This window comes from Manacus vitellinus, unplaced genomic scaffold (assembly GCF_001715985.3).
Source record: "Manacus vitellinus isolate BGI_N305 unplaced genomic scaffold, ASM171598v3 scaffold_5_pilon, whole genome shotgun sequence".
Classification (NCBI taxonomy): domain Eukaryota; kingdom Metazoa; phylum Chordata; class Aves; order Passeriformes; family Pipridae; genus Manacus; species Manacus vitellinus.
In genome coordinates, this window is record NW_021940682.1 from 6,807,561 (window position 1) to 6,822,337 (window position 14,777).

The following is a 14,777-nucleotide window of genomic DNA, read 5'->3' on the forward strand; positions in this document are numbered from 1 at the left end:
ATTAACCAGCAGCCACACATTGACTTACACTGGCTGGACAACGGCAGAAGCCACACATCTTTCTCAGGAAGCTACAGGCATCTCCGATGAGATCCTGGCTGCAGTGAGGTGTCAGGGTGTCACCCTGGAGGGAGTAAGCAGCAGATCAGACCAGCTGTGCCTCACAGCTGGCTGGAGGGTGAGGGGCAGAGCCCTGGCTGGGGGTGAAGACCTCTCCCTGTGTCTGGCTTTGCAATGTGGAGCATCCAAACTGCCCCGAGGGGCTGGCTAGAAGAAACCTTCTCTGGTCTGGAGGGAGACTTGGCTTCTATTCAGTTTTCTTACAGTCTTCTCTGTCATCTGCTTCTGCAGCCCTCCCTGATGCTTGCTTGTCAGCTCCTGGTCAGTAGGGTAACATTTGTTACTGGGTATGAAAGCAGCAACCTAGTGCTCTGCTCCAGACAGCCAAGCAAACAACCCAGACCTCTTGGCACACCTGGGTCCAGGAGTCGCCTCAGACATAAGGGGATCTGGAAGTGAGCAGGCTCCAGCCCTGGAGGGCTGGCCAAGCACAGGAGACCCTTCACTCCAGCCCCTGTCTGCTTCCCTAACCCCAGATGGGCTTAAGCCCAGGTCACACGTGAACATTTCAGCACAGGCAGCACCACCACACAGGCATCCAGAGAGCACCGAGGGGAGCCAAGCCAGTCCCTGATGCACTGTGGTGTTTGTCACTGGCAATAACCCCAAATATGAGCATTCTGGCACAATCCCTAAGGAAATTTCCATGTGGCTTTTACCCCACAAGGTAAAAAAGAGTTTCCTTCATCTGTCTTCGCCGTCCCTCTTTCCCTGATACTTTGCACATCCCCACCACTGCTGACAACTCCTGCTATTCCTCACCCAACTGTTGCACCATCAGCACTCAGTGCTCATGTCTCAGTCTTGCATGGGAAGGAAGAGCATTTCTGTCTTTCCCTCATAAAATAAAATAAAAATAAAGGCCCTAAAAGGCATTCTGTCCTATTTTAAAATCCTAAAGTTGATCTTCTTAAGCCTCGAAGGGAGATAGAATGAGTGAGCGAGAGCAAAGCCTTTAAGCTAATTAATACCTTCCCCTCCCTACTGCTCAAAGAGATTTTTTTTTTCTAAAAATACATCCACAGCCCATTTTTAATGCCGTCTTCCTTCACATCAATGTCCCCGATAAAGCAGAGGAGCTGAGCTGTCATCTCTATCTCGAGATCTGCCCCTCCCCTCACTTTGAAGCTGGGACAGACAGAGAGGGAGAGAGGAGAAGAGGCCTTGGAGTTTGGTATCTGGGAAGCTTTCCTATAGGAAGGGCTGATGGATGCAAGAGTACAGCCAGGCAAGAGATACAGATGGAACCTCACATGAGTGGTCTGCAAAAAGCCCCTTCCCTCTAACACAGGTGGAAGAGCCCAAGTGAAGGGAAGAACATCCATCCCAGAAGGTGAATGTAACACTTGGCTTTGCTTTCAGAATATAAAAATGCAGGTGGGCAGGAAACACAAAATCAGCTAGAAGGAGGAAAGCAGAGGTGGGTTTGTTTTAGAGAAGACAATCTTGTGTGTGTGTGTGTGTGTGTGTGTGTGTGTGTGTGTGTGTGTGTGTGTGTTGAGGTGGGAGGGCACCTCGTGGTGCCATCTCTTTGGAAAAGTACACATCCATTCCAGGAAGATCCCTGGACTGAATCCCTCCCTTCTGCTCCCTCAGAACTGCTTGGTGTTTCCTTTAGTAAGCATGCGCCGTACATACGCTACCATACAGGTGTATTTACATGTGGTGAGGTCTGCTAGGTCTCAGCAGAGGTCTCTGGTACAATGATCCAACATAACAACAGAAATAGTTTTGGTGTTCAGTGAGGCCATCTTTGTGTTGTACTGCAGCTCAGGACAGACTCTCCTCCTCTCAAACTCTCTTTCCCTCGCGCACTCCTTCGCTTGGAGCCGGCTGCTGCAAGGAGATAATACTTGAAGGGTGATGAGGAGAAAGCATGGCAAGTGGTACAAGTTCTCAGCTCCAGCTTTGCAGGCGGCAGCAGTGGTGGCAGGGAGAACTCCACCCCCGGGAGTGCCCCAAGGTTGGTCCTTGGCACGGGTGAGTCCATTTCTCTCCAAGGCTGGCAAAATTTTAGGATGGGTACAAATCTATGGCCAGGTAAATGCAAGGCAGGAAAGGAAGTCGAGGAGTAGGAAACGGAAGACACAGTGCCTAGAAAGCAGCAGGTCATCAAGCCTCTCAGGAACAGGGCAGCAAAGTGCTACATGGGGACGGCACGAGCACAGAGGCCAGCCAGGCCGGCGGGGTGTGAGGATGTGTGAGCATGTAGGTTGGCAGGTTCTACAGATGGCTCCTCACAATTAGCATCATCTTGAGGGGAGACAGGGTAAGAGTTAGGTCAGTTGGCTTTTTTTTTTCTTTTTTTCTTCTTTTACTAAAAAATACATCACAAACTAGATCTCTGTAGGCAGAAAGGGTCCCTGGGAGGCGGTGGGGAGGGGAAGCGGGGTAGTCTGTGCTGTTTTGGTGCTGGTGGTGTGGCTACACGAGGCTACGTGAGCCACTGGAGTACCTGCGCCTCTGAAGCAGGGAGCTGGGGGGGCAATACTGGTGGGGGTGGTTGTAGGGAGGTGGTGGAGGGGGCAGGGGAGGCTGATGGACCAGCTTCATGGGGGTCCCAGGGAGCCCACTGCCCATACCGCGCCAGGGGGTGGAGGTGCAGGAGTCGGAGGTGACATAGCGTGTCAGAGTCTGGTTGAGGGCCGGCTCCATCCGAGCGAGGCACGGCTTGTCCAAGACAATGACTTTGACAATCTGCTGGCACTGTACAAGTGTCCCCGCCGAGGCGGGGTGCGCGGGCACCAGTGCTGTCTCCAGCCGCTCCCGTGGCATGTTAAGACGCATGCTGGGCTGCATTCCACTCTCGGGCCCCAGGGCGGAGTTGTGCTGGTACGTTTGAAGCCTGTTGTGAATTGACACCTAGTTTAGAAACAGCCAAAGAAGCATTAAATGTTACAAGACTTTTCCCATCTGCTGCTACTGGCTGCCCTGAATCCCCACCACCGGTCGGGCCTCACATGCATTCAGCCCTCCCCTCCCTCAAAAACCCAGAATAGGTACAACCCCCGGCTGCACAGCCCCCCTCGATAGCCCCATCGCCCCCATCTAGGCCTAAGTGCCCCTGTCCTTTCCATCACATCAAAGGCAGCAGAGCCGGCGTTCCCAAATGCCGTGCAACTTTGATTAATCCAAACGGCACAGGGAACACAAATCGACTCCAGGAGTGGAGGCGTCCGTGAATTCTCATGGGAATGAACAGACCTCGGAGGTCACGCCTTTCTCCCCACCCACAAAAAGGAGAGGGGAACCAGACCGAGAGGTTACAGATAATCGAGGTTTGTACGTTTCAGCAAAATGACGGCAGCTGAATCTGAGATAGAGAGCGACAGAGAAACTCAAGCCTTTCCCAGCTCCCTGCCTTTCTGAGTAGGTAGGTACACCACATGACTGGCTAATCTGTTTACAAAGGAAAAAGCTGAAATCTGACATAGTCTAGCAAAAGGCAGCTCCCTCTGATCCATTTGATGGTTTGTCAGCAAAAGGAAATGATTTTCAAAAAAAAAAAAGAAAAAAGAAAGAAAAATGCCCATCTAGCTCATACAATGATAAAAGAAATTCATGATGAAATGGCAGCAGATTAGATAATCTCAGAGAAATGGAAATGCTCCTCTGCTGGCAGAGTATTACTTGGTCAGCTGAAAGGGGGTAGGGAAGCAGGAGGTCATCAGGGTCTCCACAGCGAGATGCTGATAATAGAGTCAAATAAGGGAGCTTGCTAAAACCAGTTTGAAAAGGAGGAGCTGGTCTGGACTGGAGGTCCCTAGCAGGGAAAGTGCAGCAGGAAAATGATGTTTCCCACACGATAGATGAAGTTATAGTTCCTCCTGACAAGGACATGGGCTGATGGAGACTCCAAACCAGAACAAAGTTGCTGGCTCAAAACAGAATGCCAGTCAAGGGACAAACCCTGGGTAGGAAACAAGTGTTTGCAGGTTGGCATGGCACTTCCAGCTAGGCAAGGATACAGATAGGCAGACGGGACAGTGGGGGTGCCCTGATGTCTGGCATGGTGGGCAGCAGCGCCAGCAACTGGGACAGAGAAGCTGTGGAGTGACCAAGCTTCCCACCATGCTGGAACAAGGAGGAGCTGTCTGTCCCTAGCCAAGCGTGGAGGTTTCTCTGACCCACTGCACAGCAGGACTTAATATTGTGTCTATATTTATTCAGGTGGAACATCCCACAGGAAAAACTGGTTGGTGGGCCATGAAGTGCCAATGACATTAGCACATTCTCCACAAGGAAATACTCCTCCCAACAGAAATAGGAAATAGGAAACCGGCTGGCAGAGGCACCTTCCCCACGAAGGGGGTATCTGCAGGGAAATACAGTGTTCTTCGGGGAAAAGAAGCAGCACTCACTCCCCACAGAGAAGCTGAATTCTTCAATTAAATATACTTTGACAAGAGAGGAAAGAACTACTCTGGAAAAGGGCAAGTTCAGGATAATGGAGATATTCCAGACAGGGAGAAAGTAGGAAGTAGTAGATAAGATTTTCAGTGGGAAGATTGCATTTTCCTGTTTCCTCACAGGCAGTGGGAGTATGGATGTCTGTGAAGAAACAGGCAACCCACTGGATGTTACATCCCTGCAAAGATAGATGTACACAGTACAGCCAAGCTCCCTACCTAGGGAGGTAAAGCTCTAGGGAAAGTCTGATATACAAAGGCCATGCTTAATCCCATCCAAGGGGGGATGGAGAGACAGAGCTGCAGAGACTGTGCAGGAAAGCTGGGCTGCAGGGAATTTGCATGTGATGCTGCATGGAGTTAGCATGTCAGGGAAGTCTATAGTGGGGTTCTCAGTCTCCCCATAAGCAGTGGGGTGGGTTAGTCTACAGCGTTTGGGAGCTTGGTCCATGAAGGATGTTACAGTTATAAAAACGGATTGAAAATGCTTTGAAGTTTAGTTTGGATTTGAAAGTTGTATTACCCGTCCTAGCAGTAACTTTTAATTGTATCTCTGGAAATTGGTAAAATTGTCAGTCTGGCTGGGGAGGCATTGATTAAAACCTGAGAAAAGAAACAACAGAGAATGTGAGAAGAGCTGAAGTGAGAGGGAATTACTTACCTCAGCTACTCTGCACTCTACTTACCTCCACTGTGCTGTCCGAGACCTTCTCCCCCAAATCCTTCTTGCCTTTGAAATAAAACAAAATATCTCACTCATGAGGTCTGTGCCTCTAGTCAAGAGCTGGCCCTCATACTGTGGACTGGAAAGTTAAAGGGAGAGGTGCAGGGCCAAACAAGAACAAATCCAGACCCTCTTGCAACCTGATAGCTACTTAGTGGGGTAAGAGGAGACCTCTTTGGGGTCCTGTCCTTAGGTCCTGATCTCAGTGCCATTCTAGTGAGTTGGTAGCAACTCACCTCCGCACTTGATGTTTGCTGGCATACAAGCCTAGGCACGGACAGACACAAAGCCTTTGATACAAAGAGGCTGGTCCAAAGTGTTAGTGAAGATGCTGGAGGAAGTTAATTGTACTGAGACTGTGTTTCACCAGTTCAGGGAAGAATTCAGAAGTCACCCATGCTCCATCAGTAACACCTCTTTACTAGATGTTACAGCTACAGACTGGGTAATGAGACTTCAGCATTTTTTCTAGGATATTTGAAGAATCCATATGCTCTCATATTTCCACTATTTGCCCAAGGCTAAAGGATACAAAACTGAATGCTTCTTTTTGCAGTTATGCTCACAGGAACCAATGATAACACACTTGCAAAGGCAGCACTGCTTGACCAAGAAAAGTTGGGTGTCCGCTTACCTGTTGGAGAGCCTTGCTTAGACTGCAGTTCCATCTGGGCTCCATTGGTCCTTAATGAGAGAGTCTTTGTCCCTTGCTGTTTCTCCAGTTCCCCTAAAAGGCAGACATGTGGAAATCAGTGAGGAGAGGGATAGAGGGAAGGACACCAGCATATTGAAGGAGCAAAATGGGAAGTCAACAAGGAGAAGTAATGCAAGAAAATCACAAGAGTGTGTCAAGAAGGGAGAGAGGAACAGCCAAGAGAAAAACAGAAACTGGAGAGGACTTGACATGGGGAGGAATTATGTATCTCCACATGACCTTCTATGTATGACCTGCATTTATACAGAATAGGTTAGTGCTGCACAGGAGGGGACCACTGATGTTGAGCTGCTTTGGCTCATCAGTTTATGCACGGAAGAGCCTTTAAAGGCTACATGGACATCTCATCTGTATAAGACAGGCCACAGAGTGACACAGACTGCTTGCCCACTAGACATTCCTGAAGTGAAGGGGTACCAGACCTGTCTCAGCTATCTACAAATCATATTTACATAGTCAAAGGAGTATTAGAGAGAGAAAAGTCTTCTGAGTCTGGCAGTCTAAGCTTCACTATTCCAGGCCACTGTATCATACACCCTGTTCCATAAGCATTGTAAGTAGTTAAGTTCTTCCATTTCTCCTGCTGGCCAGTGGTCAGGGTGTCTGACTGCTTTTTCATCTTTTCAGTGAACCCAAGAACAATCCTGTGCAGACTTGTGCTACTCATCTTCTTTCCTGCTGTTCCTGAAGAACTCATTTCCTTTACCCTTTCTCCCTTGTAGTCACATGCAGTGTGATGGCATTGGATTGTGAATTGTATTAGAGACCCTTACACTCAATTCGTATCTGTTCCAGTTCTGTCACTTCTGCTATTGATTCTTTCAGATCTTCTACAAACTTCTGCATTTCCTCAGCACCCAGAGCACAGAAGTGTAGTACCTGTTTCTTCTCTGAGCCTGAAACTGGAGTCACCAGTGTAATGCCATGGGGGTAATCTGTAAAGAAGATATAAATAAAGAGACGTTAGGCATTCTTGCTGGAGTAGTTGCCTGCTTTGGTATCTCTCAAGAACAAAGAGTTTTCAGCATGAGTCCAAAGGAATGGCACACCCAGAATTTGTCACACCGCAAACTGTGGGAATCTGCAGCATTCCAGCCCTATAAGAGAACAGAATGGCCAAGCTGCAGCAGCAAAGCAAGTGCCATCAGCACCACAGTGCTACCAAACTCAGAAAATTCTAGCTCCTAGTTACACTTAGTGCGATGCTGTCCCTGGGAACCTGAGCACACAGGTAGGACTGTAAAGCCCTTCTGAATCCATGAAAGAGTAAACAGCATATATGAGGCCAACACCACTCTCTCCTGTGGGAGATGCATCAGGAGAGGTTATCTGCTGGTGTCAAAGCCAGAACAGCCACAGTGGCAGGACTTCTCCCCAGCCTCTACTTTGATCTTCAGAGAACATGGCAGGGGTGTTGGCACAGCATTTGTGGGGGTGCTCATTGTGCTGTGTGGGGAGAATGGCAAAGAGAAAGGTGTGGGTTTGTAGGTCTCTGTTTAGTACTCTCCACAGGCAAAACACACAGGAATGTAAATGAAGGGACATGCCCAGAGAGTGAAAATATCGCAGCAAAATTCCTTATGTTTTAAAGATCAGATTGGGTGCAGGTGGTGACTGGAGATTCAGCCAACACAAGCAAAAGAATGAGAGTGTACAAAGAACTTAACACACTTTTGACTGGACTTCCTCTACCTTTTGCTCAATGGCCAATGGTTTCATTCCCTTTTCTCCTTTCTTTCACATTTCTCTAAATTTAATTTTTCTGTTTCCTTCTCCTGCTTTCACTTCTCCTCCACTGCTCCTACATCTGCCCGCCTTCCACTGGCAGTCTTATATATGAGCCTTCCCATATCAGTCTTTACCAAACAAGCCAAAGAACCAACCTTTTATTTGCTGCCAGCCCTCAGCTCCCCCTGTTTGTGTGCCAGGCCCCTTTCCCCACCCTGAGTCTCTCTCATCTGTTCAGATCACAAGCTCTTTAGGACATCTGCTTTTCTGTCTCTGCAGGGAATACACAATAGGACGCCCTTGCCAGAAGATCTCTGGGCACTACCAGGATAGTCACGCCAACCCTGAAAGCTGATTCCAGCTCTGATGGTGCCTCCTGGGGATGCTCACTTATGAATGACCCTTTTGTTCATACAGGGATGTGAGAGCTTCTGCATGTTGCAGAGGGTAGGGTGTTGAGGGAGTGACTCATGCTGCCAATAGAGTAGAGAAGGGATGTAAAAAACTTAGTATAGCCACAGTCTGCCTTTCTTGCAGCGTGTTCTGCACGTGCTCATGAAACCCCAGTGGGCATCAGCCATGCTTGCCTGGGACTGCTGTGCTGCCCCTCTGCCTGTGCCAGCAGGAAGCCTGCCTGTGTCTGGAACTCCTCCACTGCACAACCAGCCTCAATCATGACATCATGGCTCTATTCCCAGACCATCAAGGTCAGGCTGACTAGGGCTGGCCCCTCGCCATGCTTTGGTGGGTGCTGTTCCAAGGGCTCTGCTTCTGTCTTGGGAAGCTTTCAGCACAGCACAGCATGGCACTGTGCAGGGAGGCGGAGGCAGCACCTGAGCCTCTGCCAATGTCAAAGGTAGTGGTGGGAGCTGTGACTTTGGGCATGAGGGGCTAAAGCTGGCAGCAGCAGTTTCATCAACAGGATTCTTCACCTACAGTTGGCTCCTGAGAGCTCAGTAGGATGTATATGAGGACTGATTCCCTCTTTCCTCACCACCAGTGTTCTCCCTGACACCATGACAAGACAGAGCCCTCAGTGAGTCCCTTCTGCAGGTGCTCAGACCTAGGAGAGGTACCAGGAGCTTCTCATCACACTGTCCCTAAACAGTGATCTCCTCAGCACCAAGCCTCAGTTTTCTCCCCTCTGCTTTTAACTCTGATAGAATCTCTCTCCTGATGCAAACTCACACTGGGTGACACAGTCCCCTCCCTCCTTCTCCTTTTCCCTGGCGAACCCCTCCAGGCAACCAAGGAGCAATAGACTTACATTCATTCTCAAAGAGATGGAACTGCATCCCTAGCAGGCCGACTGACTTGCAAAATGTGTACGTTGAGGAGCTTTTCTTCTTCGGGCAAAGCTTGAGGATCTGTTGGAGGGAGAGATGCATCACTGGGCGGGGTCTTGGGGAACAGTGAGGCAAGAACAATGAAAACTGCTCAAAGCAAAAAGCTTTTAGCAAGCTCTGTTAAGTGTAGATGGGAGCAGAGCTTGGTGACTGACAGGCTCTTTGCCCAGAAAGCTGCCTGGCATGCTGCACTTGTAACAACACTTCTGAAATTCTGTAGGCATCACCCTCGGGTTCACTCAACTCTCTGTCTCCCAGGGGTCCTGGCTTTTCGATTACCACATTCTGACTTTGCAAGGGTAATTCTCTTCACCAAGGGTCAGATAAAAAGGCAAAGGGAAGCCTGTCATAAATACCTCAGAGCTGGGCAAAAGAGCATAACTGAATGCTGCGCTGCCTTCATTCCTCAGCAGTAGTTCTTATGGATCCTTGGAGTAGAGGGATAGCAAAGAGCAGACCCTCTCCCCAGATTCACAACTGTACAAATGGATGCAGAGGAATAGTGGTACAGGTCTCTTATCCTCTGCTTCTACAAAAGGATTTGGTTTTAGCCTTACATTTGCAAAAAAACACAGTTTCACTTTGCCATTAAATTCAGCAGGGCTTCCATTCTGTTCATTCTCCTCTCAGTCTCAGTGTACCTGTGCTCTCCTGTACCTGCCTGAATTCATTTCAAGGTTGCTGGGGCAGGACACTTTCAAAAGTACTATACACATTTGGGGGTCTGGCAAGTACTATATAGTCTGCTACAACCTTTTCCATGTTAGAAGGCAGTGGTTTTAATGTGTCTGGCAGGAAAGATTTAAAGTGCATGAGAGGGCTCTGTCTACTACAGTACAAACAGACAAAGAAACGAACCTCTCTTTCATGAAATGAACCTCCCTGCTGGCAAAGGCATGAGAGAGAGCAATGACATTGCTTGGATGGCTCTGGGATGTGACAGTTTGTTTTTTCAAGGGTTAGTAGAGTTTTAGATTTAGTAGGTTTTTAACAGTGAAGGATTCAGAGCGACATCTTACAATGGTGATGAACCAAGAGATGGTCTGTCCTTAGGAGACGGGGGAAAATGCATATTGTGGACTGGTTTTAGATTTCTGTTCAGAAATCAGGGCGAGTTTTATTACTGCAGTGCCTAATTGCTAGAGCACACTCACCACCAGCAGGTCATTGAAGAGGAAAACTTCCCTTTGGTGAGCTGCCTGCTTCTGCACTTTGTTCACGTCGGTCACCTCGTACAGGCGGCTGCAGCAGACCAGCCGGCGATGGGGCACAGACAGAACCTGCAGGGAACCCACAAAGGATGCAGAGGCTGAGGGAGGTGCCACTGGTGTCTCTCCCACCCTCAGCCTGTACAACCCTGCCCAGTGACAATAGCTCAAGCCAATTCTGCCCATTTTGCCCACTCAAATCATCTCCTCACCACCACCCCTCGCCATCACTTTTCCTGCTGGTGCAATAGCAGAGAAAGCTGTGCCTTTGTGATCCAGATAAATCAGGGGGCAGGCTGTAGGTAGCCCTCTTGTTTACACCCCCTGCCTTTATGTACCTCTGTCTTCCAATCCCTGGGTGACTGCTCATCCTCTCTCACCCTGCTGGACACCTGCAGGTTTCCTGGGCTTTGAGAAATTATTCTGCTCCTTTTGGGTAAACAGTACATGTGGTCTTGCATTACAGATTGGTTACTGCTAAAGAAGCTGTCTATACATTTGGGGATCTCTTAACCCCAGCAATCTTTAGGGAACTCATTAGAGACAGATGGCTAAAATTGTTTTCTATCACTTTGCCTTCCAATTCCTACACCCTGAGGAGGTCTGAAAGTTTGAAACACTGCAGAGCTATCAGTGGAGTCCTGGCAGGCAGGATCTGCAGCAAAATTCTTGGGCAAATAATTACTGCCCTAGATACTGCAAATTCTGGCCAAGGAGATCCACCAAAATTAGAAGAGAATGAGATAGCAGGGAGAAAAGTGGAGAAAAAGGAGTAAATTCATCAAGACAAACAAAGAAAGTATTACATAGGAGGAGGAAGGGCATAGAGGAAAAACACAGAAAAGAGGGCACCAAGGGAGGTAGGGGGCAGAGGGTTGTGTGCCAGCAGGGTTATGGGTGCTCACCGTTTTCATTCCAACTATGGACTTCTCCACTTTGGTGACATAAGTCACATGGTCCTCATTGGACTTTAGCTCTTTCTGCTGGATCCTCTCATAGATTCCCACCACCAGGTCCCGTGGGATGTCAGCACCGTCGTCCACCCCTGCCAAACACAGATAATGTATCGTCCCTGGCAAGCCACTACTGCCTCTGCACTGTGCAGTGCTGGGAAGGCTGAAGGGGAATAGCAATACTTCACTTTAAGCTGTCTTATTTGTTGCTCTAACGCATCTAATGCACCAGCAGGAGAGACTGACAAATCTAAGGCCAATGCAGAAAATTTCATTATTCCACTGCTCTGCATGGTGGCTCCTTTCCATGCGTTCCCTAAGGTTTTATAGCCACAATTTCACATTGATATATCTTGGGCCATTCAGCAGCAACCCCTGCATTGATTTCATATCATCAGAAGTGCTAGATGTGGAGAAGACCTACGATGGGATTCAGCAGCTCTTGCTGCCAATGCAAGCATCAGCTCTCCTTGTCTGCTTGGTGACCTCCACCATTTTCCTTCTGTGTTGTCTCCTAGGAGTAATTTCCTGCTATTCAGTCTGTGATATCTCTGTCTTGATCCTGCCCTTTCCTCTTTTACATCTCCTTGGGTAATTCTCCAAATTTTGCTGTCTGACCCTTCAGAGCCTGGTAGAAAAGTTTTCTTTTACCCTTCCCTGAGACAAACAGTGCAAATCAAACTACCAGTTCTTTCTCCAAACTGAATTCCTTCAGTCATTCTATATTGATTTTCTCTGCTTTCCCTCCAGCAACCTGGTCTGAGATGTACTACCCTGAGTGAAGCAGGTGAGCAACTTCTGAGGAATGGAGAGGCATTGTCACCTCCTGGCTCCCTCCTCCATGTCCTTGCAAATTCATCCTGAACACCTTGTCTTTTTTCAAACACAGGCTGGTGAAGATACTGACCTGAGCATTGGCCTGCAGGTGAGTCTGCTATGAGCTGTCTCCCCTTGTCTGTAATGGGGTGACATTCACTCGCTCGAGTGAGTGAGTTGTGGTGTGTTACACACTGGAGGTGAGGGACCCTCATGTTGGCTTAATTCATTGTGATGTTAACTGGCAGATTTTCAAGCAACTCTAAAGAGTAAGTTAACAATTGAAAAAAAAAAAAACACCTTTTGAGTTAGTGCTTTCAGCTGTAATACTAAGGGGGATGATGGCAGGTAGCATTCCCATTCAGTATCTCTAGAATTAACTTGAAAAGGGACCTCAGTGTCATATTATGCCAGTCTGAAGCAGATGACAAATTGTGGAAGGTGTGGGAGGCTCAGACGACAGTTTCTGAGCAGCTATCAGGACAAAGAAATAAGTCAAAGGAACCCACAGAAATACAAAATCTTCAAAAAAATACCTGAGTTTACACTGGAAAAACTTTGAGGGAGCGTCATCTGAATTGCAGATGTGCAGTAAGAGAAACTTGAAAGATGGCTGAGCTAAGATGACCTAGGACTGAATATGGCTGGGAAATTAGACAAGAATTTGCCTAGACATGATGTCAAAAAGGCCAAATAATACTAAGCTGCATTAGCAGATCTGAAAATAAGGACGAGGCAGTGGCTCTATATATATGAGTATGTTGTGACCACATCTGAAAAAGTGCTTTTAGCAACCTATTACCAAGATGGGAAGGACTGACCTTGAAAACAGAAGAAAATTGATTTGGGGAACTGATGTATCAGAAATTGCAAAAAGGTAATATATGCATGAACTCTGTCACGCCTACAGTTACTATAAGTAATTGCAGGCAATTAAGAAGGGGAAGATTTAGCCTGAATAGAAGGAAAATGTGTTCATATATTCAAACCAGCAAGGAGGGGAAGGGCTTGTTTAGCACAATCCAGCAGGGTCTAAGAAGGATAGAGCTGAACAATAGAAAAATTTAATACAATGAACTGCTTCTAAGCAATGAGATCTATTAAAAGATAAAACCATCTCTAAAGGAAAATGGCTGGTTTCAGAGAAGGCTGGACAGCTTTCTGCAGAAGAAAAAGCTAATTAGATTTTTCCCTTCCCCAGCACCCTATAAGGGACCTCAAAGGGCTTCCCATGTCTGGCTCATAGGGAGCAGCAGCAGCCCTGGAGAAAGACAGTTCCCCTAGATTTTTGCTGCCTTCACCTAGGCAGAATTGAGAGCAGCAAGATGGCAAAAAAAAAAAAAATCAAAGCAGGACCCTCACCTCTGAGATTGCGAATGAAGTCCTCCAGCATCATCTTCCTGTCAGGCTTGATGTTGGGGCTGTACATGTCCGTGTTGAGGAGGATGATTGCAAAGGCCAAGATGAAGATGGTGTCCGGGTTGTGAAACTGCTGGACCACATCTGGGTTACACATGCAGTACCTCTGGCTGCAGCAGGAGGGATGCACACACTTAACATGGAACATGGGAGCCCTCTGCTCCAGGTTGGCAATGGCTTTATCACATGTAGTATAAATTGCTCCTTTCGCTCCACCTCTCATACAAACGAGAAGGAACTGACTGCTCTCTGAAGGCAAATTTCCCCACCAGTGGCTGAAGTAGGCCACTGAAACTTCAGCCTTCTTGTCCTCAGGAACCAAAAAAGCAAGTGAGACTAGAGAGGTGTCACTGTGTAAGGGTAATACAGCAGGTGACTGCTCCAGCCTGCCTTGCTAGAGACAGAGCACTCCTCTGGATGCACCAAGGGAGCAACCCAGCATCCCTGCAAGCCCCACTGCTGCTCTTCCTTTGAACACACCAATGAACAGGGAACCCCTTGCTGGCAGACATGTCAGCACTGGCCTCCCTCTGGCCCTTTGTGTCCTTCCTGCCACCGTACATCTGACAAGGACATGGCTCATATGCAGCAGTGGCACAGAGGACTCCACAGAGGACTCCACACTTCAGTGGCACAGAGGGCCCCTCCACGGCCACCCTCCTTGGAAGGGAAATCCGCAGTCATTCTCTCCATGACTGTTTTTTTTGCCTTGGGTGTGTTCTCTGCTTCCATCTGGTTGCAGCAGTGGGACTGCAGGACTCATTCTCTTACCTGAAAGCCTCAATTAGCCGCTCCACCTTTTGTGCCTCCCCCTGCACGCGGATGTGGGCCTGGAATTTCCGCAGGGCTTCATCCAGCTCCATGCCTGAGAAGTCCATCTCGTCCACCACGCAGCTGTGAGAGGGGGACAGCCTTCATCAGAACATCCTCCCGTGGATAACACCAGGCAGGCTCCTTCACTGCAGTGCCAAGGCTCAGTCCCCCAGGGAAATACCATAGGAAATGTCCTGAGACATCACTACAGCTGCCCAGGTCATGCTTACAGTAGGCAGTAATTTCAGAGAAGTGATTTCTGTGTGCTACAGCTGGTGAGCAATTCTTGTGCCTAACTACATATATATATATATGTTTGTGTGTGTATGTGCACATACACCATGATATATACAAACCATACCACATACAGAATATATGTATTTACACATGCATATACAGAGAAAGTATATATATATATGAATTGATATTTACCTGTATCTATATAGATATCTAGACATCTATATTGACATAGATATTTAGACACCTATATCAAGACCAATATCAATACAGAGATAGATCCATCTAT

The 14,777-nt window shown here is 47.9% G+C and overlaps 1 protein-coding gene across 6 annotated transcripts in view; it reads right to left on the reverse strand.

Annotated features, from left to right (window-relative positions):
• The window catches only part of IQSEC3 (IQ motif and Sec7 domain 3), a 55,059-nt gene continuing 40,282 nt past the window's right edge, over nt 1–14,777 (reverse strand). For 3 of the 6 annotated variants that reach the window (XM_018080734.3, XM_018080737.3, XM_029963609.1), the window contains 9 exons: nt 14,210–14,332; nt 13,382–13,548; nt 11,156–11,295; nt 10,197–10,322; nt 8,964–9,063; nt 6,742–6,903; nt 5,888–5,980; nt 5,216–5,259; nt 1–2,982 (listed from right to left, as the gene is read on the reverse strand). In XM_018080734.3, coding sequence (XP_017936223.1) covers nt 2,545–2,982; nt 5,216–5,259; nt 5,888–5,980; nt 6,742–6,903; nt 8,964–9,063; nt 10,197–10,322; nt 11,156–11,295; nt 13,382–13,548; nt 14,210–14,332 — 1,393 coding nt within the window. In that variant the 3' untranslated portion in view covers nt 1–2,544. Of the gene's footprint in view, nt 2,983–5,052; nt 5,133–5,215; nt 5,260–5,887; nt 5,981–6,741; nt 6,904–8,963; nt 9,064–10,196; nt 10,323–11,155; nt 11,296–13,381; nt 13,549–14,209; nt 14,333–14,777 lie in introns of all 6 variants that reach the window. The other 3 variants (XM_018080735.2, XM_008920472.3, XM_018080736.3) reach the window with 3 other exon arrangements.